The sequence below is a fragment of the Tarenaya hassleriana genome, unplaced genomic scaffold (assembly GCF_000463585.1).
Source record: "Tarenaya hassleriana unplaced genomic scaffold, ASM46358v1 Cleome2, whole genome shotgun sequence".
Taxonomy (NCBI): domain Eukaryota; kingdom Viridiplantae; phylum Streptophyta; class Magnoliopsida; order Brassicales; family Cleomaceae; genus Tarenaya; species Tarenaya hassleriana.
Genome location: NW_010965372.1, coordinates 3,941,440 through 3,965,396, shown reverse-complemented (window position 1 = coordinate 3,965,396; position 23,957 = coordinate 3,941,440). Strand labels below are relative to the sequence as shown.

The 23,957-nt window shown below is 35.6% G+C and overlaps 6 protein-coding genes across 10 annotated transcripts; 4 read left to right on the top strand and 2 right to left on the bottom strand.

The window, feature by feature from the left end:
• Positions 1-123: 123 nt before the first annotated feature.
• On the bottom strand, positions 124-1,717 carry LOC104812121. Of its 2 annotated transcripts, none has more exons than XM_010539117.1 (3): positions 1,628-1,717; positions 1,032-1,091; positions 124-625 (listed from the first exon to the last, which is right to left on the bottom strand). In XM_010539117.1, exons 2-3 carry the CDS (start codon positions 1,088-1,090, stop codon positions 232-234), a joined length of 453 nt encoding a protein of 150 aa, XP_010537419.1. In that variant the 5' UTR covers position 1,091; positions 1,628-1,717; the 3' UTR covers positions 124-231. The 2 variants fall into 2 exon arrangements, with proteins under 2 accessions (XP_010537419.1, XP_010537420.1); XM_010539118.2 differs by lacking the exon at positions 1,628-1,717 and adding an exon at positions 1,192-1,613.
• A 14-nt stretch (positions 1,718-1,731) lies between these two features.
• Positions 1,732-4,648, bottom strand: LOC104812120 (pentatricopeptide repeat-containing protein At1g18485). The gene has a single exon (XM_010539116.2). It carries the CDS (start codon positions 4,637-4,639, stop codon positions 1,742-1,744), a length of 2,898 nt encoding a protein of 965 aa, XP_010537418.1. The 5' UTR covers positions 4,640-4,648; the 3' UTR covers positions 1,732-1,741.
• A 931-nt stretch (positions 4,649-5,579) lies between these two features.
• On the top strand, positions 5,580-6,917 carry LOC104812119 (tetraspanin-11). Its single transcript, XM_010539114.2, has 2 exons — positions 5,580-6,155; positions 6,435-6,917. The coding sequence occupies exons 1-2, from the start codon at positions 5,652-5,654 to the stop codon at positions 6,759-6,761; spliced, it is 831 nt and encodes a 276-aa protein (XP_010537416.1). The 5' UTR covers positions 5,580-5,651; the 3' UTR covers positions 6,762-6,917.
• A 749-nt stretch (positions 6,918-7,666) lies between these two features.
• On the top strand, positions 7,667-8,143 carry LOC104812118. Its single transcript, XM_010539113.1, has one exon. It carries the CDS (start codon positions 7,698-7,700, stop codon positions 8,061-8,063), a length of 366 nt encoding a protein of 121 aa, XP_010537415.1. The 5' UTR covers positions 7,667-7,697; the 3' UTR covers positions 8,064-8,143.
• Positions 8,144-9,377: 1,234 nt separating this feature from the next.
• LOC104812116 (zinc finger BED domain-containing protein DAYSLEEPER) lies at positions 9,378-13,531 on the top strand. Of its 4 annotated transcripts, none has more exons than XM_010539111.2 (5): positions 9,378-9,802; positions 10,395-10,467; positions 10,954-11,169; positions 11,429-12,300; positions 12,492-13,531. In XM_010539111.2, the coding sequence occupies exons 2-5, from the start codon at positions 10,428-10,430 to the stop codon at positions 13,440-13,442; spliced, it is 2,079 nt and encodes a 692-aa protein (XP_010537413.1). In that variant the 5' UTR covers positions 9,378-9,802; positions 10,395-10,427; the 3' UTR covers positions 13,443-13,531. The 4 variants fall into 4 exon arrangements, with proteins under 4 accessions (XP_010537413.1, XP_010537414.1, XP_010537411.1 ...); XM_010539112.2 differs by having other exon boundaries at positions 10,373-10,467; positions 10,957-11,169; XM_010539109.2 differs by having other exon boundaries at positions 10,373-10,467.
• Positions 13,532-18,147: 4,616 nt separating this feature from the next.
• On the top strand, positions 18,148-20,156 carry LOC104812115 (transcription factor MYB51). The gene is made up of 3 exons (XM_010539108.1): positions 18,148-18,673; positions 18,785-18,914; positions 19,059-20,156. Exons 1-3 carry the CDS (start codon positions 18,541-18,543, stop codon positions 19,906-19,908), a joined length of 1,113 nt encoding a protein of 370 aa, XP_010537410.1. The 5' UTR covers positions 18,148-18,540; the 3' UTR covers positions 19,909-20,156.
• Positions 20,157-23,957: the final 3,801 nt, after the last annotated feature.

The window sequence follows — 23,957 nt, the reverse complement described above, 5'->3', positions numbered from 1 at the left end:
AATTTCATTTTAGAAAATAAAAGGTTGAAAATAGAACAAAAAAAGGACAAAACAAAAACAAAGAAAGAAAGAAAAAGGGCAATCTTTTATAATGTTTTTATTTTTTTACTTTCGGTAAAAATATAGAAAAACATCTTTTTTTTTTTTATCATGCCTGCTAACACACAAAGTCACCTTTCATCTTCATTCTTCTTCAATAGAAAAGATCAAACACATAACCACAAGATTTCCTCAAAGAGAAGAAGCACAAGAAAACCCATGGAGTAACTCAACATGCCCCAACCATCTCTTCTCAACATAAGCCTTCACCTTCCCATCATCACCTCCAAAGACATTGCACATTGCCTTCACATAGTGAGGAGGGAACTTCCCATTCAACCTCACGAAGTACCACAAGGCTCGTGCCACGTCGCCGCAGAGCGCGTCCACTGGAAACCCGTTCTTGAACCTCCTGAAGTCGCCTGCGGGTCCCGGGGCTAGCCCTCGCCCCAGGTTTCTTCTTATGCAAGTTTCCTCGGGGCTCGAAGGCTGAGCCATTGAGACAGCTAGGAAGGCTGAGAAGAAGAAGAATATGATGGCGATGGTGGATGCCTTCATGATTGATTGCTGGATTTTCTTGGTGCTTCTGAGAAACAATGACAAATGAATCCATATATTTATGTGTTTCAGATTATAGCAGAAACTGAAATCTAATTAGACTTTGTAACTTGTTTTTGCATTTACTTAGTTCTCCGTTTATTTTGCAGTTCTGTGACCACAGCATTAAAACTTGGGTTTAAATGTATCATCAGTTTTCACTGTTCCTGGACCTAACAGGCATACTCTTTGAACTTCGATATTATCTGAGAGATTTGGAAACAGAGAAAACCAAGAAACCGAAACAAACAGAACTTGGGGTTAACGTTTTCTTTCCGTTGAAGATTTCAGATCTTTTTTCATGTGATTCCTGCTTAGTCATGGATATTTTCATTGATGAACAACCCATATATCCAGTCAAGCCAATAATTTAGGATACAGAGTTACCGCCTTACCGGGTATTTGAATCTTGAATCCACATGAATTCTCGGGCAAAGGCAAAGATTCCGGCCATTCTGCAGCCAAAAGAGTTAAAATTTGTTATGTTCCTGTTATCTGAACATTTCTGGAAAACAAAACAGATTGAATGATCATTAACAAAAGAAGGGAACGAACCATAATCATTACAAGAGAAGATGCTTACGTCTTCCCTTTATGTCTAAAGAGCTAAAGAGACTTCTACTTCAAAACTAACAAAAGAAGAGAATTCATCTCGAAACAGGAATATGTGAGATATACAGAAGGCCACAAACCCTGAAGAAGTAATACAATGACGGTGGTTTATCCATATGTAAACAGCGACAAAGCTAGGACTACGGTTTCGAAAATGACCCTTTGAAGTTTGCAACTGTAATGGAGATTAACAAAAGAAGGAAGAAGATACCAAAACTAAAGGGAAAGAAACAATTATGAGAATCTGTCTTTTGGTTGGGCATAATCTTTGATCATATTGCCCTTTGATATGGAGACTTTATAACTACAACTTGTCACTTTAACTTACTCCCAGCAATTATACCGGTATTGGGTATCTAGGAGGAGAAGAGAGATGTACCTATCAGATAGAGAATGGCCACCAGAATTGAATCAGATTTCTTCCTCCACAGATTCTCATGGTGTTTTGTTTGTAAGAACAAGAGCTGTTTCATCTCTCTCTTATCCCTTGTCCTTACCAATAGTCACCGCAAGAACAAAACCCATTCTTGAAGAGATGAAATCTTTTGTTGTCCCTCACAACTATTTCCCTCTCAGTGACCTTTGAGATTAACTTCGCTGCATTGTGACAGTCCACACAAATTCTCAGGTTCTTGTAAACACGGAGAGTTGTTCCTTTGGTTGTCTTGATCAGACCAAAAGCTATTGCAAGCTTCTCACTGTGTGCCTTTAGTTGTTCAATCTTCTCCACTTCACTTAGGTCATGTAGTACCGAGCTTGTGTCGGGATTGTATCCAATCTTTCTTATTCTTTTCTCCAGTATTCTCCACATAGTTTTTGATTCAGCCGAATAGTCTAGCAAACTGTTGCCAACAACAAAGCTAAAAACCTTCCCTCCTATTTCAATCCAGGAGCATCCAACATCTTTCTGCAGACTCATCTCCTTCATTTTCCACCGCACCTTTCTCACATCATCCCATTTCCCTAATCCAGCATACAAGTTAGAAACCAAAACATAACTCTCGGGTTTTTCGGGTTCTAGTTCTAATAGCTTTGCTGCAATTTTCTCCCCCATTTCCAGATTCTGATGGATTCTGCACGAGCTGAGCAATGAACTCCAGATTCCAATGTCAGGTTTCTCGGACATCTCGTCTACAGCAACCGTTAGAGCCTTGTCTAGTTGTCCTGCTCGGCCTAACATATCGATGATGCATGCATAATGCTTTAACTTTGGCTTCAACCCAAAGGCATGCTTCATCTGCTCAAGATATTTCAGCCCTTCCTGAACCTGCCCGCAGTGGTTGCAAGCCATAAGAACGCCTAAGAAGGTGAACTCATCAGGATCATGACCAGCTTCTTGCATCTCTTCAAAGAGTTTGATAGCATCATTTGCTTGCCCATGTAGTCCGTATCCCACAATCATGGCATTCCATGATGCTGCATTTTTCTTCTTGAAACCATTAAAAAACTTGAGTGATCTCTCTATAGAACCATTCTTGGCATACATATCTATTATCGAACAGCCAATAAAAGCATCTTCTGCCAGGACGTGCCTCAAAGCGTAAGCATGCGCTTCTTTCCCCAGCCGCAGAGATGGTAGCTGTGAACATGCACCAAATACACTCATCATAGAAATCTCACAAGGTCGGATTCCACTGAAAATCATTTGCCGAAAGACAAGTAGAGCTTTCTCAGGAAATCCATTTTGATGGTAACCAGATATCATAGTGTTCCAAGATACTAAACTTTTATCCATCCGATGAAATAATACCTCTGCAGAAAACTGTTCCCCGCATTGAACGTAAAGAGCAAGTAGCGATATACAGACAAATGAATCTCTTTCTAATCTGTTTCGGATTATAAAGCTGTGCATTTCTTTGCCTGGACGCAGGGATTTTAGTCGAGAACAGGCTGAAAGAATACTACATACAGTAAAAGAATCGGGTGATATCCTGAATTCCTTCATCTGCTGGAGGGCATCCATGGCCATCAATGGATCATCGCTCTGAGCATAGGCTCCGATCAACGCATTCCAAGAGCTCACTGTCTTATTCCTTATATGGCTAAATACATGCCGGGCATAACTAGGTGAGCCACATTTCGCATATGCAGCAACAAGGCCATTGGCTACCAATTCATCATGTACTAAACTCTGTTTAATCGAGTAACAGTGTAGTTCCTTCAAGCTCAACAAGACTGATTCATCGGAACAGACAGGCAGTACGTTCAAAATGGTTACCTCGTTCGCTTGGAATTCATCATTTCCAGTCTGCATTTCCCGCAAAAGATCAAAAGTCCGATGCATGTCTCCTTCAGTAGATAAACCACCTATCATTGTGTTCCAAGAAACTACGCTCATGTTCTTGTTCGACTTAAATATGATTTCTGCATCGTATATGCAACCACATTTGGAGTACATGTCTATCAATACATTACTAACAACGAGTTCATTGTCCATGGCCAATTTCACTGCCCACCCATGTATGGCCTTCCCTAGTCCTATCTCACCATTCCTTGCACAAACTGGCAACAGCGTAACAAGCGTGGCAACATCAAGAATGAACCCGTCATCACCTTCGAGCATTTCTCTGACAAGTAAGAAACTTTCTTGCAAGCAACCACTGTTAGAGAAGACACGGATCATAGAATTCCATGAAACTACGTTTCTCTTAGGCATTGTATCGAACAGCGACATGGCATCAGAAATAAAACCGCGGCTCCCGTAGAAAGAAACCAATGCGTTGGCCACGAAAACGTCCTGTATCAATCCGATCTTCGCCACCAACCCATGAACAGTAAGTCCGAACCCAACGTCAGAAAACCCAGAACAAGCCCTAATCACACAAGGAAAAGTGAAAGCATCGGGTTTAAGGTCAGTTTCTGACATCATCTCGATAAACATCTCCAACACCTCATCATAAAGCTCGTTCCTTGAGTATGCACTGATGATAGCATTCCACTGGACGAGATTCTTTCTCTGCAATGCATCGAAAACAGAGCGAGAATCATCAGGTGAGCCACACATCGCGTACATGGTGATTGCACGGGTGCTGAGAACCTCGTCGTTCACGAACCGGGTCGATCCGGAAACCAGTCGGTGAATCTTCCTCCCCATTTCAATGTCTTTTCTCTGCCCAGAAGCCTGTAAGAGAATCCCCACAGCTTCGCGGACGAGTAGTGCATTGGTCGACTCGCTTCGAGCTTGTTCTTCGAGAAGCAGAAAGGGTTCATGGAGATTTCCGGATTCAGAGAGAGTGGAAATCTGACGGAGGAAGTGATGGGCATTGACGGAAGAGGAAGAAGCTTTGGGCTTGGAGATGGCAAGAGGAGAAAGTATCTTGCTTGGCTCTCTTCGCCTCCGGCGATTGAAGAAAGTGAGTGACTGTTGTAAGGGAGAACTCAGAGAAGCCATTAGATGGCGCTTCCTTATCTGAACATGTTGTAATTCCACTGGACATTCTTTTACGTGTCTGCCATTTTCAGATTTTTTTTTCAAAAAAATATTTTTTTCTCCTCTATTCTTTGTTTTGTTCTTCTGTAGTAGATGATCTATTTGTGTTTTGTAATTGATTATTTTATTTATTTTTTTCACTTGGATTTTAGTTTATGTTAGGTTATTGGGTTCAACGGGTTGTGTAGTTTTTGTTTTCATTGATGACAAATATGATTTTTTTCATTACAAAAACTACAAATAAATGATTTCGATGTCTATGCTTTGGTTTCTTTCATGTTTTATTTATTTCATTGTTTTCCAGTCGAATATAATTAAAAATCGAATCATTAGGACCGTCAATTATTTGCTTTGCCAATAAACTTCATTTTTTGGTCGAATATAAAAGATATGTTATGATTTATCCATATAATTCTAATTGCTATATATTAAGAAGAAAAAGAAACAAAAAATTCAATTTTAAACAAAAGTACCATTTAAAATTTATGTTTTTTACAAAGTGAGTATTTTTTTTCAAATGAAGAACTTTATTTTTTCACCATAATTTCAAACTTGATAAATTTAAAAAAAATGTTTTTAAATTTACTTATCATATTTGAAAATTTAAATCGGAGCCCACAAAAAGAAAAATAAAACGGATAAAAAAAAAAAGTGAGAGAAGTGGAGGCGTGGTCAAATAACTGTCCTCTCTAAACTCAAGGCCACAAAGATCTTCCAAACGCACGTTCCTCAACCGCAGTGGCATTTCCGTAATTAAACCCCAAATGAAACGTACCGTTTCAACTCGCTCGCTCGCTCGCAAACTCGCTACCCAACAGTTACATAAAACCCATTAATAACACAAGAATCTCAAAACCCTCCACCGTTCCAACAAAAAAAAAAGTCCCATTACAACAAAAAAAAAAAGTTTCCGAAACAGAGATCAGATCATTACATTACAACAACATTCGTGTTATCGTTCATTTTCTTCGTAATGTTTCGTGTGAGCAACTTCCTGGTAGGTCTCGCCAATGCGTTGGTAATGCTCGTGGGGGCATCGGCGATAGGTTTCTCTCTCTATCTCTTCCTCCATGGAAACACTAACTGCGAAAACGCTCTCAAAACGCCGCTTCTGGTGACGGGGACAGTCCTTTTCGTAATCTCTCTTATGGGAATCATCGGTTCTTGCTTCAAGAGCAACTTCGTCCTCGTCCTCTACCTGACCGTACTGTTCATATCGATCGTTTCTTTGATCGGTTTCTCGGTTTTTGCCTTCCTCGTTACGAACGAAGGAGCGGGCCATGTTGTTTCGGGAAGAGGGTATAAGGAGTATCGTACTGGGGATTTCTCAAATTGGCTTAGGAACCATTTCGTTGATGGGAAGAGATGGGATGGCGTTAGGGCTTGTTTGGTCCAAGCCCGCGTTTGCAGCGGTCTCGGCGGTCGCGTTGGCCAGATCGCAGACGCGTTTTACCATAAGAACTTGTCTCCAATACAAGTATGTTGTGTGTTTTCCTTCGTTTTCTTCTCTCGTTGTACTGAACGCGTCTCACAAACGCAAACGCACTTATACGTAAATACATATAGTTCAAATTCAAATACATATAGTTAATATGTTTTTGTAACGCATGTATATGACCAAGCGAAATTTAGAAAGAATTTGATCTGATACACGTGTTTATTTTAGGTTTAATCTCTTTTAATATATAACGATTACATTTTGGAATTTGAAGTATGCATTTTGTTAACATTGTTTTTTAAAATGTTTTTGTCGCAGTCTGGTTGTTGCAAGCCTCCCTCGGAATGCGACTTCGAGTTCAAGAACGCGACGTGGTGGGAACCGCGGAAAGGCAGCGCCGGTGGCCAAAACGCAACCGCTGCGGCGGAGGGCGATTGCGACGCGTGGAGCAACGCGCAGACAGAACTATGCTTCGGGTGCAACTCATGCAAGGCGGGAGTGTTGGAGAACATAAGACAGAAGTGGAGGCACCTGTTGATTTTCAACGTCTGTCTCATCGTCCTCATCATCACCGTCTATTTGTTCGGATGCTGTGCCCGTCGCAACAATCGGACGGCTGTGAATCGTTGCAACAATAACGCTTGAACATGATGATGATGATGATCATCATCATCATCATCATATGCATTAGGCATATCTAGGATCCATGTATTTTGTTTCTTGTTTGTTTTTCCTTAGGGTATGCTTTTCATTTGTTATGCTTTGCTCTTAATTAGGACCTTATGAGGTACGTTGCTTTTGGAACAGGTATTGACATCATTGTCATCATCATGAACCAATGATGTTATCATTTTCATCATCATGCATGCATGGAAACGTTTTCTTCATTACCATATATTCTCGTATCAGAGTTAAGAGTTTCTTAATATATAACTCATAAGAATTTTAAACTTTCCGTTTGAATGTGAAACTGCATTTTTATCCATTGATTTTTTTTTTCTTTTACACGTTCAAGGATGGAAAAAGATAAAAATATTTTTACTAATAAAAACCTTATTCACCCACGAAATTTTTTATCCCTTGAATCTTATTTTGTTTTTACATGTGGAAGGGGTAAATTATCAATAAATCTCTAATGATTTCGATATTCTTGTCACACATTCCCCTTTTCATATATGATGATACCGATCTAAAAGTCTAAAACCTTATCTATGACCAGACCAATTATGAAGTAAGTCAATATATTTCCTTCACCACTAAGTGACCAATGCATTCAAATTCTTATATCATATGTTACTTTGTGAAGCGGAAAGTCCCTTTATATTAATGTATGAGCAGGCTGATGAAGATTCCTCTCTTTATAACCCTTCTTTTCACCTTTCCATGTCGTTCATCAGCTCATTGGTCGGCCAAAAAGTGCACGTTTCACCATCTCTATCTGTTCTTGGTGGTGACGTTAAACTCATTATCAGTATACACACACATATACATATATATATATATATGTATATATGCATAGAAGACCCATCTATAAATAGAAGAATCTTGACAGAACCTAGCTACTACCAAAATATTGTACATATGGCGACTAGTAGTAGTTCCTCGTTGTATAATGCGCAACAGCAACAGCAGCTACTCGACGGTGAAACGGAACCCACAAAGGCAAATCTAGCGGCTTCGAGCCGATATTCCTCGGGGGCCATTGGACCGTTCTTCGCGGTCATCTCTGTTCTCGTCGTTCTGGCTGTCCTGTCTTGCTTCTTAGGCCGAATATGCGCTCGTGGGAAGGCGTTAACTGTGGGCGATGACCCGTTGGAGATGATAAAAGGCGGCTGGCTGAGGCGGAAATGGAGGAGATTCTTGGTCGGAGATGTCGAGGCCGGAGCCAAGGTTGCGGATTGTGGCGGCAAGGAAGGTCCGAAAGGCAGCGAAACTCCTCGGGCTTGATCCATGGTGTAAGAAATCTAATATGTTATATGAACCGTATGCCAATAAATAATAAAGATTGTCATTTGTTTTGGCCCGAATTCGTGAAAAAATCCATTCTATCGATCGTTTAATCAGAAGAAACATTCTCTCGTCGTACCCTTTTTCACGGATCATCGTAAACCTTCAATGGGTCTAATGAATGCAATAATGCGATGTAAATCCAATGAAGAACAAGCCGAATAACCAAAGATAAGGGAGTAAAGGGAGCGAAAGAGAACACATCCATGACGCAGCTATACAAGATCCTGAAACATGGGAGCTTAGATGAGAGGATAATAATGTCTAAATATACAGTAAAGTTTATTCGATTTCGGAATACCCGAATGATTCGGGTTTGAGTTCAAATGTGCAACAGACATTAATTATCGATAGGTCAAATTCGTGTTTATCGATTTTATAATAGGATATATATATAGAGATACTCGATATAATTATAAAATACTCCCGTTTCAAAATATTTAGATTACATTTTACGTTTATTATAATTAGAAAATTATCTCTAATCATTTTAAAAATTACAAAATTGCCATTATATATATTTTTTTAAATTCCGGTTCGTATATCCAAAACCTACGGGATTTCAAACTTTAGTATCCGAAATAGTTTATTACGGATTTGGATATCCCAAGATTTTTGGGTATTCGGTCCCTAATAAGTAATAAATAAAGACGCAGTAAAATAATTTTTTACAATAATAAATTGACGGAATTCATACTTCCGACATATAAACTGATCAAATTTGACCCGTTTTACAATTACATCCCTATTTTCATTATTGTTTGTATATAAAAAATGGGGCTTGAAAAATAATATCAAATTTAAACAATTTTTTCCTCACCTTAAAATAAAAAGAAGTTAAAGAACCTTCCAAACTTGGTGAAATCTTCTTGGTGATAGTGTTCCAAGTAAAACATCAATGATAATACATTATTTATATCTTCCTAATTTCAATTTTATGTCCTTTAGATGTATAATGAAATGAAATGTGGGGACGAAAATAAATTTATATACATATAAATAATTTTTGTAGCGGTAAAATGTAAACCCTATACCCTAGATTACTATGTATTGGAATATTTATATCAATTAGGTCGTAGATTACTTTCGTCAATGTGAATACAATTCATGGATTTTGTAATTATTTTCTTATGTTTATATATGAAAAAGAAAAAATAAAAAAGAAAAATAAATAAAACGGTGTGCTTCACGCGCCGAGACAAAAACCGAGTCCCCAGCCACTGGGTCGAGTCTTTTAGCCGAGTCAAGCTCCTTTTTTTTTTAACCTAAAGCCCAACTGCACCAAACCAGCCGAGCGAAGCTCCTTTTTCTCCCTCTCTAGCTCCTCCGCCGGGTCCGGCGACGACAACCACCGCGTCCGTCACCGGAGATTCCTTCGATCGCCGGATTCCTGGCTCCGCTCATCCAAAACTCATCTCTCTTTGTCTCTCTCCGCCGAATTGCTCCTTCGCTCGGCTCAGATCTGTGGCTCAGAGATCCGGCTCCGATCTCTGCTTCTGCTGCTTTCCCTCCCAAAAAAAGAAAGTTCTTCGTTTAACTAACGGCCTTGGGTCATCGTCTTCTTCCCCTAGCTTGATCCGTGCACTGCTCGATTTCTTCGTTTGCAACTACTTCCTTCTTCTGTCTGTTGCTTCGTCGGTCTCTCGTGGAGTTGGTGGTCGATTTGGTTCATTTCCTCGGTAAGTATCTGTCTGCTTACGGTTCAGTCCCTGATGAGGTCTGATGAGATGGACTCTTTTAATGGAAGATGGGTAGCTATTCTTTAAGGAAAATGATACAAAGTGTATCTGTTTCTTATTTGCGTGTCCTGAAACTTCAGAAATCGTTCGAGTTTGTGATCAAATTTAGTTCTGAGAACTGAATGAGTGAAATGCATAGTGTCAAGTAATGGAAAGATATACTATTGTAAATATTCTATCGTATCACTTCCTGATTTTATGTTCATTAGTTACCTTGATTGTAGCTAAATCATAGCAACCCTACGTGTATATATTTTGCAATCTCTACACTTGGAAGATAATGAGAAATATCATTCCCCACTATAGTATTCGTTTCCCCATGTTTTTGGCCGTTCTTTTAAATGAAGATGTTTAGGATGTTTTGGTCGCTCTATATTCCATTGTACCTAAAAGAAAGGGCCCTCCTATTGATTTCTGATGGAAGATTGTCTGCATTCTGAGGTTTCTTTTTTGTTAACTAACGAAAACAGATTTGTTCAATGGCCTTCTTGATTCATTTCGTTTTGTCAGGGCTTCACTTACGGAATTTCAGACAGGAACTTCAAGTGGAAAAGCTTAGAATCAGATGGAGTGGAGTGTAAACAATGCTTTCAAAACCTACAAAGGTATGTTTCGAATGCAGCAAAACTTCTTGTTGATTTTGCTGCTACATGCAACCTTCCACGATTGATAGTGTAGAGACTAAGCTACTGTAAAGGAAATGGTTTTTTACACGGCAATGATTTGCTGCTCTAAAGATTCGATATTTTACTATTAGTTGCTCTCTACTTGGAGAAGAAAGTCTAATGCTTTACTAAAATGTTAACTCTTGTACTACCAGTTAATAGAGTATATTTCACTGATTAACTTCTTCATTTCTGATGGAAACGGATTGCATTTCTTGGCTGACACAATGAGAGGAACCTCGGGAGGAAAAATGTGTAACAAGAATATTGAAATTCAGGCTTATGGCAGTGACATACACACTTTTTTCTTTACATTCCTAATTGCCTAGGCCGAGCCGTGGTTACCCTAAAATGCATGTTTTGGTTGCGTATTGATACTACGATGACATGTGAATTTATGTATCTCTTCTTCCGCTGCTGGTTTAGAAGGGGAACCAAAGTCCATGATGGATATGGGTCTTGTTCCGCACACTGATGCTGTTGACATTGGGCTCGGCTCTTCCGAGAAGGCAAGTACTGTTCCTGCAAAACGGAAGAAGACGATGACATCAGTCTATCTTAAATATTTTGAGACTGCCCTTGATGGGAAAACTCGGAAGTGCAAATTCTGCGGGCAGAGCTATTCCATAGCAACAGCGACTGGTATGTATGCTCTTCTATTCACTTCTTTTATCTTCTCCGAATAGCTTATTTATGATTTGTCATCCTCCATTATCCAAATAATGTCCACTCCCAGTCGGATATCTAAATGGCAAAGTGATTTATGAATTGCCATGGCTTTGCAATTACCCATTTTGCTGTCATAATTTTTATTCTTGTTTTGCTTTTTGTGGGGATTTTATGTTCTGGCTGATAACTAGAAACCATTTTGCTTATGTTATGTTTTTTTTCTTTCTCAAAGGAAATCTTGGAAGACATCTGAGTAACAGACATCCAGGTTATGATAAGACCACAGATGCTGTCTCCAGTCCGGTACCACAGATGCCAGTTTTAACAAAAAAGCCGCTAACCCAACTGAAAGCACCTCAAGTTGATTATGATCATCTTAACTGGTTGGTTCTGAGGTGGCTTACTTTTTCATCTCTTCCTCCCTCCACTGTAGAAGAAAAATGGTTGGCAAACTCCTTCAAGTTTCTAAACCCGGTCGCTCAACTATGGCCATCTGAAAAATATAGAGCGGTACTTCATGAGGTTTACAGAAGCATGCAAGAAGATGTAAAGGCATCTCTGGAGCATGTCTCGTCCAAGGTATCGATCACCCTCAATTTTTGGACTTCATATGAAAACATCTTCTATCTGAGCGTGACGGGGCATTGGATAGATGAAAACTGGTCCTTTCAGCGACTTCTGCTCGACATATGTCGGATTCCTTATCCTTCCGGAGGGTCCGAGATTCATAACTCCCTCCTGAAGGTCCTCAAAATCTTCGGAATCGAAGATAGAGTTCTCTGTTGTACACATGACAACAGCCAAAATGCAATTCATGCTTGTCATAGCCTGAAAGAGTACTTGGATGATCAGAAGATCATGCCTTTCTGCTACATTCCTTGTGCTGCTCGGACTTTGAATGATATCATAGACGAGGGATTGGTGACCATAAAGCCCATAATCTCAAAGATTAGAGAATTCGTTCTAGAGTTAAACGCATCAATGGAGATATCGGAAGATTTCATTCACTTGACAACTGCATATCAAGAAGGCAACTGGAAAATTCCAATGGATGCTTCAGCTCGTTGGAGTGGCAATTACCAGATGGTCAACGTTTTGTGCAAGGTAACGTTAGATTACTCGACCTTAAGCCATCGAAATTTGTGACTTTTATTGAATAATATGCGTCCATCTTACATTCTTGCTGCCATTTGATGACTATTTGACACGAAGGAATCTTCAATCCACAGCACAAGTAATTGGAAAATGTTTAATCGACTGGTAATCTAGTCTGGGTCATCTTAATGTTGGTGCAGGCTGGTAAATCTTTGGATTCTGTGATTCGGAAAAACGAGGATGGTCTGGAAAACAGAATTCTGCTAAGTTCTGCGGAGAAGAATGCGGTAATGATCGTGCACAAATACTTGGATATGGATTCATTCTACAAAACCACAAGTGATATGTGCACGAACAAGGATCTCACCGTCGGTCTGGTTCTCCTCTTCATGGATAACATTTCCGAGATGATCACCGCGTGCCAGAAATCGTGTCACAACCCGGACTGGCTGAGAGCTTCTGCAGAAAACATGGCCAAGAAGGCCAGAACGTACAACACTCAAATCTGCAACGTATTCACTTACATCACAGCAATTATCGACCCCCGGATAAAAACAGAGTACATTCCCGAGACGATAAATCTTGACAACTTTTTGGAGGAAGCCAGAACCCATTTCATCCGTAACTATGCTTCGACTCATTTCACATCGGGCATGACAAGTGGGTACCGTGCCCAGGAAATAGATGATGGAAGTGGAAGCAGAGGAGGAGGAAACATTTCCTTTGCGGAGGAAATTGCTCGGAGGAAAAGAAGAGCAAACATGAGTAACAACGTCGTCGATGAACTGACCCAGTACTTATCCGAGTCTATAGTTCCTATGCAGACCGATGTTTTGGACTGGTGGAAGGTGAATAGTACCCGATACCCGCGACTATCCGTCATGGCCCGGGATTTCCTCGTGGTTCAGGGTACTTCCACCGCACCTGAAGATATATTCTGTGGGAAAGGTGAGGAGGTCGACAAGCAACGGTATTGCATGCCCCTCGGTAGCATGGAACCGGTTCTTTGCATCAGATCATGGACTGAATCCGGAATGAGGATGAAGTTCAAGTGTACAGAGATTGATTACGAGCGGTTAATGGAGTTAGCGGCCACAGCTGCTACGGCCGATAACGCCGGGATGAATTCAGACAAGAACCAACACAAGTGATTCTTTTGTGTATGAAATTGAAAATGGGAAAACTTGATTTGTATCCCATTTAGTGGAATTGTATGGTTCGCCTCCCCCCCCCCCCTGTTTTATGGGGTTTGGGAATTTGTAATGCAATTCATGCGTTGCTGTATAGAATTAGTTTCTTAGGAATGATACATCAATGCCAATAGATTATGGTTACACACACACGTATGTATGTATGTATATGTATGTATGTATGTATGTATGTATGTATGGCCAGATCTTATTGATAAACAAGGATGTGGATGCAAGTGTTTGGAGAACAGGCATATGACATACGTCAGTGGAATCACCACATAACAGTTCTAAACTGCAGAAACTATTGGTCATCCTAAATATACAAAATTTTACCTATACAGGGAGATTAATTTTTTCAGAAATTGGCAAAATAATTAAGCTTTAGTCAATTGGCAAAACATATTTTATTTTCCAAAAAATTGCAAACCCTTTGTGCGTGTGTAGTAATGCTGACGGCATGGTGTCTGCATCGATCCCATGAAGTTCAAAATTGTTGAATGTGACTCATTGACTGCATGAAATAAAATGAAATAAAATGTTTTCTTGCACATTTAAAAAACAAATTGTTATCTTGCAAAGTCAATAATTTGACTGTGTTATTTTTTCGAAGAAGGGGTAGTCATTTGAATTATCAAATGGAACGAATCAAATACAAATAATATATAATGGTATTTGAGTCTATTTTGATTTAAAACTAGATCGAGTGTTATCCTTTTTTTTAAAAAAAAATAATTGATTTGAACCGAAATTTCTTTTTAAATGAAAGCCAAACTACAATAAAACATGGACCGAAATAAAAAAAAAAAACTGTATATAAAAATAAAACAGATTTCTAACAAAAAACGGACAACTATTTCTAATCAACCAATTCATTTACACGGAAGAGAATCTTGAATTATGGCTTGTAGTTACATATCCATAAGATCAAAGAATTTGAGTTTTTATTTTTTCTTCTTGACATTTTTTTTTTAATTTTTCGTTTGAAAGGTTCGAGTCCAACGGTCGGAATCGGCATCACTATAATCATATGAATCATTTGACTGAATAGAATATATATAAATAAATATATAAAATTCCCGAGTTTTCTCGTCAAAAGTTTGGTGGGTATTTATGTGCAGATCCGAGAGTGGACGAGGTTTTAACTTTTTGCCTTACGAAACATTTGTATAGATAAGAAGCAATTCAACAAATGAACACTATTTTTACATATAGTATTAGATATAATTAATGTTATTTTTATTGGTAATTGATTGAATTTAATTAAGCATTGTGGTTTTTTAATAAAACTTTTAATACGAAAGACAAATTTATTAGAAAATACCATAATATGTAAATTTCTGATAAATATAATTTCTGTGTTTTTTCTATTTGAAGTAAATTATTTTTAAAATTTTATCAGCGTTATAAGTTTTTTTTTCATTTATTTGGCCAATTACGAGTTCGATTAAGAACTAAAAAACATTAATTCGATCGGTTTTGGTCTGAATCTATTAATTTAGGTCTAAATATTAAAAAAAAAATTAAGAGTACTGATACTATTCTGCAAATTTAGAAGCTAATAAGTATTTTTATCAGTTTTCTTTATCATTTTTTCATGAATTTACAAACAAGATCGCATGTTACGTTAGATTGTTGGTTCATGTCGTATACACACGTTCGCCGCGACGATTATTTTAGGTTTCATTGACTTGATCATTGGAATAACATTCATTGAATGATATATATATATATATATATATATATATATATATTTTTACATATATAACTCCACTGCTTCATACATTTGGAACGTACATATTAAAAAGGGAAAAATAAAAGCTTTCCAATTAAGATTTCAGTAACGGTCAATCCCAAACAAGTATCGGAATCAACCCATTCTTACCGTCTACGCAAGGATGATGTTTTAATATGCACAATTCAAGAATTTCACACAAACATATATACATATATATATATATATATATATATATATATGTATCTATTATGTAAATCTTGTAAGAGTTTAATTTTGGTTTACGGAAAAATGGTTTAGTCTCATCTTGTATTGGTAATGGATCGTTTGTATGAATTTGTTGATTTATCCGTATGGATAGAGAACGAAAGAATACACATTGACAAACAAAAATTAATTACATAAAAAAAAACTAATTTAAAAATAGAATTTTTACTCTTATATATAAACGGACAGATGGCGATCATATATAATCTCAAAAATCCAACCATTAGAATGTTTCAAACTTCAAATTTTCTGGTCAAGCTTTCTCAAAATCGGATCAATACAGATTTTTTTTTCCACGTGATGGATTATCAAATGAGCATTTTTTTTTTCATTCGGATGTGCTAAAAGATGAAGCCCTAATGTATGGCAAGCAACACCATGCACATATACGTACATGATCTAAAAGAAATCCACTCAAATAACAGATTTTTTAGGAAGAATTAATTAGCTAATTAATCTAATAATAGATATGATCAAAATAAATTTCTAGAAAATTTATTTGAAAATTAAAATCTTTTAAGTTTCTAAATTACAAAAATGACTACATACTTTTTAAAATGAAAGAACTAAACCCAAATAAAATGGTAAAAAGCCAAATTTAAAACGACTATATATATACATATATATTTAAAAGTTGTTATCGTAACAATAAAAAAACTCTTTTTAAATTACAAAGTAGGGCAAATAAATATTGATAATCTTTTGTTTATTTTGTTTTCCCATAAATTTTAAAGTTAAATAGAGAAAATGGTATATTATATATATTTTTTATAACAATGCCTAAAGAACATTTGTACAGAAACACAGAGACTTAGATACTAGATGAGATTCGTATGTCTTTTGAATATGAAAAACAAAGCTAAAATCTAATTATTATAGAATTTTTTTTTTATCTTGCACCATTTTATCAAAAGATTGATGTAAGACTTTTTATATAGATATTTTATCTCGTCAACCATTTGAGCAAATGCGGATAATTTTTCTAATACACAAATAACAAAAAATAAATCCTAATTTGATTAATATTAAATAGTATTATTAGACAGAATGTAAAAGTGATAAGAAATATAGAATATAAATAATTTTGTATTAAAATGAAAAGTTTAACAATCGGGTCTCGAAAAATATGCAGAGTGTTTGTTTACAATTTTTTTAAAAAATCAAATTAGGATTTTTTTTCCCTTTTAGAGGTCCAAAATCTTGGGATGACTCACAATTTCATCCCCTTTTTTTTTTTAACTTTTTGCTACAAAATATCATCCAAACTTTTTTTTTCTTCTAATTTCTCCTGCTCGATATTTTCCAAACAAATCATTGAAATATATATATATATATATATATGTGATGATAATTAATCAGCTTACAGACATATCAGCCTTGGTACACTTTGTCTGAACGAAAGTGTTTAAAATTTTTTTAAGTGTCCAAGTCCAGTGTTTGAACGACCAAGTTGGTCCATAAATTATTATCTCTCTACTTAAAAAGCAAATTCTTCGATATTTTTTTAGACTACAAATTACTACTCTTTCCTCGAATTTTCTCCGCCACTATTTCAGTTACATGCAGAGACAAAAATAAAACATTATTATAATTATTTTTATTTATATTTGTAATCTGATGCCTTTATAATATTTTTTTTTTGAAAAGTCTCGCACTCCAACTTTTACTGTTGAATAATGCCGATACAAGACACGAATAATTAATGCTTTTATAATTCATTATTTCGTGTTTTGTTTTTCATTTTCTGATGTAAATATTTTCCACTTCTAAGTTTGACAAAGTTGACGCCGTTGCAAAATGAATTTATTGTATTATGTACCATGTAGACCGCCATTTATTATCCAAATCAAATTAGACATTTCAAGACCGAACATAATAAATTCAACAATAATATTTTATAATTTACTTCGCGCCCCGATTCATTGGATATTACGTAATAAAGTTGGAAAAAAAAATTAGATACTATCACTTATTCGGGTCATGTTGAAGAATCAAAGAAGCGCAACTATTATTATTATTATTATTATTATTATTATTATTATTATTATTATTATTAGATGGTAACTATGAATAGATTTTTTTTATAAGTTCAATAAATTTTAGCTATTTGTATATATAGTGATAAGTTTGTAGGAGATCTTTTGTTAGCAAAAGAATATATATAAGTGGCATAAAAAATAAATATTCCTAAAAATTATTAGGAAAGATTGGTTAAGGAAAGATAAGTCCCGAAATTGTTCATGATAAAAAAATGTTTGGATATGATAACAAATTTGCAATACTAAATGATTTATTTCATGGGTGCCCCAAAGAACTAAAATCTATAGTTTATTTTATAAAATAGCAGCCACATGCGAAAAGAGTTTTATATACAAAAGTTTAACAAATACCGAATTTTTTAAAACTGAAAATAACACGAACAAAAAGTCATAAAATAAAGAGAATAACAAAGGAGAGTCTTAAAATAAATTATAGTCTTCAGAATAAAAAATAATTAATTACTATTACTCGGAAAGGGTGACGAACGTTCACGGACGCCACCTCTCCACTTACAAAATCTAATTAAGAGTATATAGCAACCAATCAAATCTATCCACGTGTCAGCCGCTTAAAACGACATCGTCGGCCGAATTCCACACATAAATAAAGCCTCCCCCCCTTCACTCTGTGCACGGCGAACGACTCTCGAACTCTTTCAAGGCTCTCTCCCCTCTTCCTTTGTCCACAATTCTCTCATCTCGTCCTTTGATCATTTTTCATGCAAATGAAATGTCAGTAAGGCGTATTTTCCGGTGTCTATTAGTACTCATAAGAAGATCGATCCGGTTTTTGTGAACTCAAACCCTAATAATTTCGGTTTTCCCTCCGGTTTGATCTTCGAGTCGTTTTCTTTGGTTATTTGGCTCGAACCCGTTCTTGAAACCGCGAATATCTTCAAGAACATCGATCACTACAGACCAAAACAGAGGAAAGATCCGTTCTTGGACGGGTATCATCGATCGATCGAAGAATCGAAAGAGAGAGAGAAAGAATTCGTCGAAATTAAAAGAAAGAGAAATGGTGAGAACTCCGTGTTGCAAAGCGGAAGGGCTGAAGAAAGGGGCGTGGACTCCCGAAGAGGATCAGAGGCTCGTCGCTTACGTCAACGAACACGGCGAAGGTGGCTGGAGAACCCTCCCCGAAAAAGCTGGTATTTATTTTTATTATTTTTGTTTTTTTTTCTTTTGAAAATTCAATGTTAATAGTAATTTATATATGAATTTGGATTTATTTATTTATTTATTTATTTATTTATTTATAGGTCTCAAGAGGTGTGGAAAGAGCTGCAGGCTCAGATGGGCGAATTATCTTAGACCCGATATCAAACGAGGAGAGTTTAGCCAAGAAGACGAAGAGACCATCATCACCCTTCATGCCACTCATGGAAACAAGTAAGGGTTTATTATAATATGCGACGGTCCAATTTAATTTGGTTATAGACTTAAGTATTAGTCAACAACTTGTTACAAACATCGTACATATCTGTCGGTGAAAATGTATTAACATTGTTCCGTGCGATAATGCTTTGTTTTCAGATGGTCGGCTATAGCCCGGAGATTGCCTGGGAGAACGGATAACGAGATCAAAAACCACTGGAACACGCATATAAAGAAACGTCTGATCAAAAAGGGGATCGACCCCGCAACCCACAAGCCGATATCGGGGAAATCAGACAGCGAATCCGACCGGAAAACCGAGAGAGATGGTTCCGAGAAACGTCAAGAGCATGATCTCGAACATCCGAAACCGGCGCTGTCGCTCTCGGCCAAGGTTCTTAACAAAGTTGCCAACAAGTTCGCTCGAAGAGTGAACCAAAGTGTTTTGTCCGAAATCATCGAATGTGGTGGCCCACGAAGCAGCAACAGTAACGCTATTAACGGTAATAATTCCATAGACTCAGGAAGTGAAAGATCAACGAGCTCTTCTACATCAACTTCGAATCTTCTCAACAAGATCAATCCAGACAAACTCCAATCTATCTTCGACGAGGATTACAACCACTTTAATCCTCAAGAATGTCATCCCTCGTCCACATCCATGTCGGGATCCACGTTCTCAGATTCTTCTGCTTCCATTAACGGCGTCAATGATCCGTTAGCGTATTGTCTCGCTACCCCGATGGACGATAACCTTTCGAGTGGGAATGAGTACAGTGAAATGGAGTTCAACAGGTTTCTGGACAGTATATCTAACGAAGAAGATTTCATAGGGAGTCCTAATGTTGAGAAGAACGGTCTAATGGGCGAGTTAACGAAGATTCTTCTGGATGATGGACCGTATGAAACCGACATCATGATGGTACACGAAAGGGACTCATGCTCGAAAGGAGCTTTTGAAGATATCGAGTGTTATTGGGATGAGTACATGGGTCATGAGAATTATTAGGCTCGTGATATAGGATGATGACCATGGCCATGAGCATGATCATGATAGTGATTGTGATGGTCGTGTTAGAATGATGATGATGATGATGATGAGTGGCATGTAGATCAATTAGATTTGATTTACGATATTTCGTCTGAGTTAGACAAAAACCTTTTTTGCGAATTTTTGTTTTCGTCTGCACCGCACGTTTTGTCCGAAAGCAAAATAAGGGGTGATGTAATTAACAAACATGTTTTTTTTTGTCATTACTCGTTAATTTTAACTTTTGTGCCTATGTGTTTTACTAAAAATCTTTTGTATTATATAAGTTGAATAAAAATGGAAATAAATGCAAATATTTTGTATCATGTATTTGTATTTCTGAATTATTTTAACCGTTTATATTTATTTGATATATTGAAATCTGAGTATCATTTACCAATTTAAGAATAAGACATGAGAGTGAACATTTATTCATTTATTTATTTTATGTTTTGGGAGTGAAAATTGATGATCCTAGTCCCCAAGTCATTCATCATATCTCTCTCCCTATCCACTAAGCAAAAGAAAAGTTTTCAAATGAATGAGTGACATTTATTTATGTATTTATTTACTATTATTATGTGAAATAATATTCAAAACCTAAATATATTACGAATTATTGATCAGATCAAATATCTAAAAGTTTAATTAGATTTTTTTATACTAACCTTATAATTCGGTTTCACCACAATTATTATTCTAATTATATTACTCCCCTGTTCCTTTGGTGGCGCAACGTGTATGTGGGAAACCGACAATGAAGTAATTGAGATTTGTTGTTGTTAAACATTATTTCTACACATTATATAGTAAATCCAGATCCATTTTATTATAATATGTGTATTAAAAGGGGTAGTTAGTGAAAACATGAACGAAAAAGAAGTGTTTTAAAATCATTTCACATTATATTATACTAAATATTTTATAGTTTATTGCAGAACTAGTAATTAATTTAATGAGCTACACCATCGATTAATGTGATGTAAGACATAAAGCAAATGAGATATCTTTTAGAAAGAATAAAAAAATAGAAAGAAAATAAAGGAATGGAAAGAGAGAGGACATTTCTCTATATATTTCCACGATATAATGCATCTTTATTTGCCACATAAATGTATCTAATCATATCTATTATTTTTCTCCATATATCACTACTTATTATAAAAAAAACAAAACAAGTTGTTCAATGATGATAGGAATAGAATTGTAACTTTGTATTTGCGGGGAATCTCCAGCTCTATTGGTTTGAGAGCCTCTTCCTGTAAACGAGCCAACGAGGTCGTGGGTTCAACATCCAGAGTATGGAGATTCCCCTCCTTCCACCTTCGGGTGTTTCACATCCCACGTGTATGTTGTAGGGTCGTACGCGTGGGTCGGAATTAGTATGGGTCTTTGGCTTGGGATCACCCGATTATAAAAAAAAACTTTGTATTTGTGTACGTGTATGATCGCTTTGTACCAGCCACCAAATTAGGGTTTCTATTATGATTTGACTGTTTGAGGTTTCAAAAATAATAGGGGCTATGTTATAGTTGGCAGAGTTTCGATTTTTCAAAATTCGAATTTGGTTGGGAAGTTAATAACTTGGGGTTACAACTTTCGAGCAAGAATTCGAATTTGAAAATTTTTATTTTCAAGTTTTGAATATAGTTTCGATTTTGGAGTAGATTTCAGTTAGATTTATGTTTTATCATTGAATTCGATTTAAAAAACAAATATTCAGATCATGTTGCGAAAATTATTGACACGTGGGTTCGGATATATAATTGAATCTGGTTTTAATACGGGTTTAATCGAAAACGTTATATCTTACGATGTCATGTGTAATTAACTTTGTTGCTTTTATATTAATTCAAATACGTCTATACTTGTGTTATCAATAGATTATCCAAACAAAATAATCACATTATATTAAAACATGTAATAAAAATAGCTCACTTCACAAAATAACTAACAACAGCCAAAAAAAAAGCAGAGGAAAACTCTCGAGTCTTAATCGTGAGCACTTTGGCTAAAGCAAAATTGACTAAATCAACTATAAGTGAAAATAAAGGGATGGAGTATTAAATTAATTACAAAAATAATAATGTACTATAGTACCAGTGTTAATTACACCACCTAATTGGGTTTAAATTTTCTAATTTAATTTCCTCATTATATGTGTGTAACATTTTTTTTCTTTTTTTTTATAGCAACGAACACTTTGTTTGAATTCTAAATATTTTTTAATCGAAATATATGTTTGAGGTAATAAAATATACTTAGAATAATCTCGTGGTAAATTAAAATAATAGTAATTTATATATTAGTTAAATTTTAAAAATTGATATTTCCGTGTAATAAAATAATACAGTATTTTTAAATCCTCGTTTGGAGCAGATAAAATCGATAAAGTTGGGAACACTATCTCCAACCTAATCGCACCTAATCTTTATTAACACCAAGACAAGTAAAAAAATGATTTAAGTTTTTTTTTTTTAATTTTATTTTAAGGGTTTAACATTTTTTATAATGTGAAACAATGTGATTAAATATGATTTTATGTCTTTAATTTATAGATTATACTAAGGATCTTTCCAAGTGCAAAGGTTTGGGCGGATGGAATAAAGGAATATTTCCTTTTTAAAATGCCAACGACTGCACGTAGTAATAGAATATTTGTCAATATGCAACGGTTTATAAAAATAAATATCTGAATTCGGGATATACAAAAATCGAGTATTCGGAGAATATTTGGCTTAAAATAGATTTATCGAGAGGGAAATTATTTGGACGTTGGATTCTGATTCAGATTGTTTATGGTATATTGAATTAAAAAAATCGTGAAAATTGAAAATAATAAAAATTTATTCATTTTTCTGTCGAACCAAATTTATTCATTAAATGAACATTTACAAAATAATCATTATTTATAAATTTATATATAGAGAAATTATATACAAAAATAATCATTATTTTTTCCAAAATCCCATTATTCACAATGGATCACTTTCAAATTCTTACATATTATATCTATACGCACCCAAGTAATTATACACACACACACACAATAACCTAAACAATAATCCAAAGTATCATATGCTCTTCCAATAATTTGTAACCGGAAATTTTGTAATTGTTGTAGAGTTCATACTTTGATTAGATTAATATATTTAGTAGATTAAAATAATTAAAAAATGAATGATCGAAAATAAGAGATTTTTTTTTCTCTCATTCGAATGTCTTTTTCGTATAAAAATTTCATATTAGGTTTTCCAAATTTAAAGATTTCATCTCATCATTAAAAAAATTAAATATTCAAAATACACATTCTACAAGTGATATATATTTAAATTAGATATTGATTTTCATATACATACAAATAATATAAATACGACTACATAAATATCTGTACTGTCATATACGAGATGGGTGGAGTTAATAATAATAATAATAATAATAATAATAATAATAATAATAATAATTTTTTATTGAGGACATGGTTGGTCATTAGTCGTGGGTGGTCTCGGTGGTGGACTGGTGGGCACATGGTGCGACTCTTGACTCGACGTCTCAATGTTCTATGACGTAATTCCAATTTCCAAAATATATACATTAAAAATTGTGGACAAAATTATTATATATATAGATATCATTTTAATAGGGGTTTTCAAAACTGGCATCCTCTCCCACTTGACATTTACGGATATATTTGAAATATTATCCGTTTTGTTGTGTAATATATGGAAATGTCCGATAATTCTTTTCCTTTTTATAATTTGCCGACAAAAGAGATATGCTTTGATTCCATTTCTCGTATACCTCTCGGCGTCTGCAACTATAACCAAAATGATTATTAAATAATAATATCAATAATATCAAATAATAATAAAGCATGATTGATTGAAACTTTGAAAAGGGTTCTTTGCCAAGACGATTCCATTTCCTCATGGATTATTCTTAAAAAATTATAAAATTTCATGTGATATATATATATATATATATATATATATATATATATATAAAATATAAAATGGACCAAAGAAGAA

Coding starts and splice junctions, on each gene's coding strand:
- LOC104812121 (XM_010539117.1), bottom strand. CDS start 1,090: ATGGCCGGAATCTTTGCCTTTGCCCGAGAATTCATGTGGATTCAAGAT. Junction 626..1,031: donor ATTCAAGATTCAAATACCCG/GTAAGGCGGTAA, acceptor ATTGTTTCTCAG/AAGCACCAAGAAAATCCAGC.
- LOC104812120 (XM_010539116.2), bottom strand. CDS start 4,639: ATGGCTTCTCTGAGTTCTCCCTTACAACAGTCACTCACTTTCTTCAAT.
- LOC104812119 (XM_010539114.2), top strand. CDS start 5,652: ATGTTTCGTGTGAGCAACTTCCTGGTAGGTCTCGCCAATGCGTTGGTA. Junction 6,156..6,434: donor AGAACTTGTCTCCAATACAA/GTATGTTGTGTG, acceptor TTTTTGTCGCAG/TCTGGTTGTTGCAAGCCTCC.
- LOC104812118 (XM_010539113.1), top strand. CDS start 7,698: ATGGCGACTAGTAGTAGTTCCTCGTTGTATAATGCGCAACAGCAACAG.
- LOC104812115 (XM_010539108.1), top strand. CDS start 18,541: ATGGTGAGAACTCCGTGTTGCAAAGCGGAAGGGCTGAAGAAAGGGGCG. Junction 18,674..18,784: donor AACCCTCCCCGAAAAAGCTG/GTATTTATTTTT, acceptor ATTTATTTATAG/GTCTCAAGAGGTGTGGAAAG. Junction 18,915..19,058: donor CATGCCACTCATGGAAACAA/GTAAGGGTTTAT, acceptor CTTTGTTTTCAG/ATGGTCGGCTATAGCCCGGA.
- LOC104812116 (XM_010539111.2), top strand. CDS start 10,428: ATGGAGTGGAGTGTAAACAATGCTTTCAAAACCTACAAAG. Junction 10,468..10,953: donor TGCTTTCAAAACCTACAAAG/GTATGTTTCGAA, acceptor CTGCTGGTTTAG/AAGGGGAACCAAAGTCCATG. Junction 11,170..11,428: donor TTCCATAGCAACAGCGACTG/GTATGTATGCTC, acceptor TCTTTCTCAAAG/GAAATCTTGGAAGACATCTG.